Here is a 2,353-nt window from a genome sequence, read left to right as displayed (position 1 = left end):
ACACACACACACACACACACACACACACACACACACACCAGTATGTATTTATAGTTAATCCTATTTATTAAACTACAGTATCACAACGTAGTATAAAATACTTTGAATAATGCATTAATAATCCTACTTAAGGTGATGTTATATTTTTTTTTACATTCGACTTATCGGAAGCGATGTTTGTCAGTGAATCAAAACCCAGGCGCAAATGAATAGTTAATATAACAGAGGAACGCAATGCAGTCACTTTATACGCTGGAGAATCACGATGATGACTTCGTTCCGTTGTAGTATGTTTGTAGCATGGAATTCAACAGATTTGCGGCGGAACGGATGCAATGAATGCAGAATTTGTGGCATGGAACTAATGTAATCTTGTTATTAAAGTGTATTCGATCGATGGAAGAAACAATCCTAAAATAGATATTGCGCTAAACTTATGCAATAATAAAAAATTCATGTGATCTCAATAAATACTTTCAATAAATATAAATCGCGGATTGAACTGTACAACGCAGATTAATTTTTAATTTATTATTACTGTTATTCAGCGTGAAAATTAAATTAAATTCGCGTTAATTAATTTAATCAAAATTATCTTTTCGGACATTCAAACGTTGAATAAATCTTCTCGAATCTGCGTTCCGTAAATTTTCCTAAAATTTTGCAGAATCCATTTATTGATTTATTTATTATAATAAATCCTGTCATTTCCGAGAGTAAGTCTTGCAACATCGAATGATTTCTGGTTATTGAAAGGCAACGCTTTCATTGCTTCTTCATAAAACGCTGTTCAAATCGGGGGAAAGCAATGATTGCGTAATCCGGAGTAACAGATTGTCTTCGCGGCGCTGTCACTATGACGTAAGTTAAACTTTATTGAACGACTAACGCGATGTAGCCGTTCAAATAGAGTGACGGTTCAATGAAGATACGATTGCCGCGACGTGCCATTGAATGATGTGGCATTGGGGACCGCGTCGCGATCGCGAACGTCACGACGTTCTTTAGCGTCACATGAAAATTGATAGCCGCCACTGCGTTTCACGCGCATTACACGTTGCATGCATGCAATGTCACGACGAAGAAGCGTCGGTTAAAAATATAATGCAATATCTTTCCTTGAATTTTTCGTGAAGCACGTGGCGCGTTCTTCCCGTTCTTCGTATGAGTTGCAATTCGTTTATTTAAACTTCCGTCCGTTGTTTACGCGTGTGCAATCGGCGCATCTGACAGTTTGGTGCTATCCGGAGCTACGCCCACTTCGAGAACGTATTCTTACGTTCTCCGATATGAGTTGTTGCAAATAGACGCGTGAAAGCACTCGTGGTAGAAGAACGACGGTTCTCGACTATTGTTTAATCTTAATGGTTAATTGCACGGGAAGTATCACGACCTACGTTTTCCATTGCGATTAAATAGAAATTTCGAAAAGAGAAAATATCTTTTTATTTCAGAAGTCCTTCTCAGAAACAACTGAATGTTTAGAGAATTTAGTTTTTATCAAAATATTTTTCAATCGTTAATTTCATGAAGATTAATTTAATTGTTAGTGGTGGAAAATTTAAATAACTTAATTTTTTATGATTAATTGTAGCTGTAAAAATAATGCTGATAATAAATATATAGTTACAAAAAAATAGAGAAAAAATTGTGTAGCACTATTTATTTTGAGTATATTAAGTGCAATTACTCAAGTGAATACTTGAATTGATATTATTGAAAAAAAAAAATATTTAAATTAAAATTAACTTGTAAAATGTTGAATTTTGTAAACTATATTCAACTGTGTCACAATGAGATGAGATGAGTTTATTTGCGTTTGTTTGCTCTCATTTGATTTGGATCCAGCTTTGTTCACGAATGTTAAAATGACAAAGTCTGATTTTCTTTTTTTCGATTCGTCGAAGCGATTCATATAGTTAGGAGAAAAGATTTATGACATTAAACGACTTCGCAGGAACGCCTCATTTATGATACCGTTAATGAGGCGTCGCGTCTTGTCGCTTTGTTTTTTAAATCGGTGCGTTTCGCAGCCACTGCGCTTCCTACGTCGTGGACCCCTACTCGTCGTCGTCGGCGGGAAGAAAAGCGGGGTCGAGACAGCACGCATGGAGGCTCTCAGGAACGTCGTAGTATCGACTGGCCAATAGCCGGTCGTGCCGAGCTCACGCCATGTACGACGTCGGCGCCGTCGTGTGAATCCATTCTCCTTTCGGACGTCGCGCCAACATTTTCGATCCGACGCGCGACGACGCTCTGTGTTAACTTTCCCCAACTTCGCGCCGCAAAAGAAACCGACGGCGTAATTAACGGCGAGAGGCGGGTCGCGGATTCAGATCAATCGAGCATTTAA

The 2,353-nt window shown here is 38.1% G+C and overlaps 1 protein-coding gene across 1 annotated transcript in view; it reads left to right on the top strand.

Moving 5' to 3' along the window:
• LOC105617780 overlaps positions 1-2,353 on the top strand; it is a 32,143-nt gene extending 29,790 nt beyond the window's left edge. Inside the window, exon 4 of the mRNA XM_012199338.1 lies at positions 1,958-2,353. Within this exon, the coding sequence (XP_012054728.1) occupies positions 1,958-2,353 (396 nt within the window). The remainder of the gene's footprint in view (positions 1-1,957) is intronic.

This window comes from Atta cephalotes, assembly GCF_000143395.1.
Source record: "Atta cephalotes unplaced genomic scaffold scaffold00001, whole genome shotgun sequence".
Taxonomy (NCBI): domain Eukaryota; kingdom Metazoa; phylum Arthropoda; class Insecta; order Hymenoptera; family Formicidae; genus Atta; species Atta cephalotes.
This window is presented reverse-complemented; position numbering and strand designations above follow the sequence as displayed.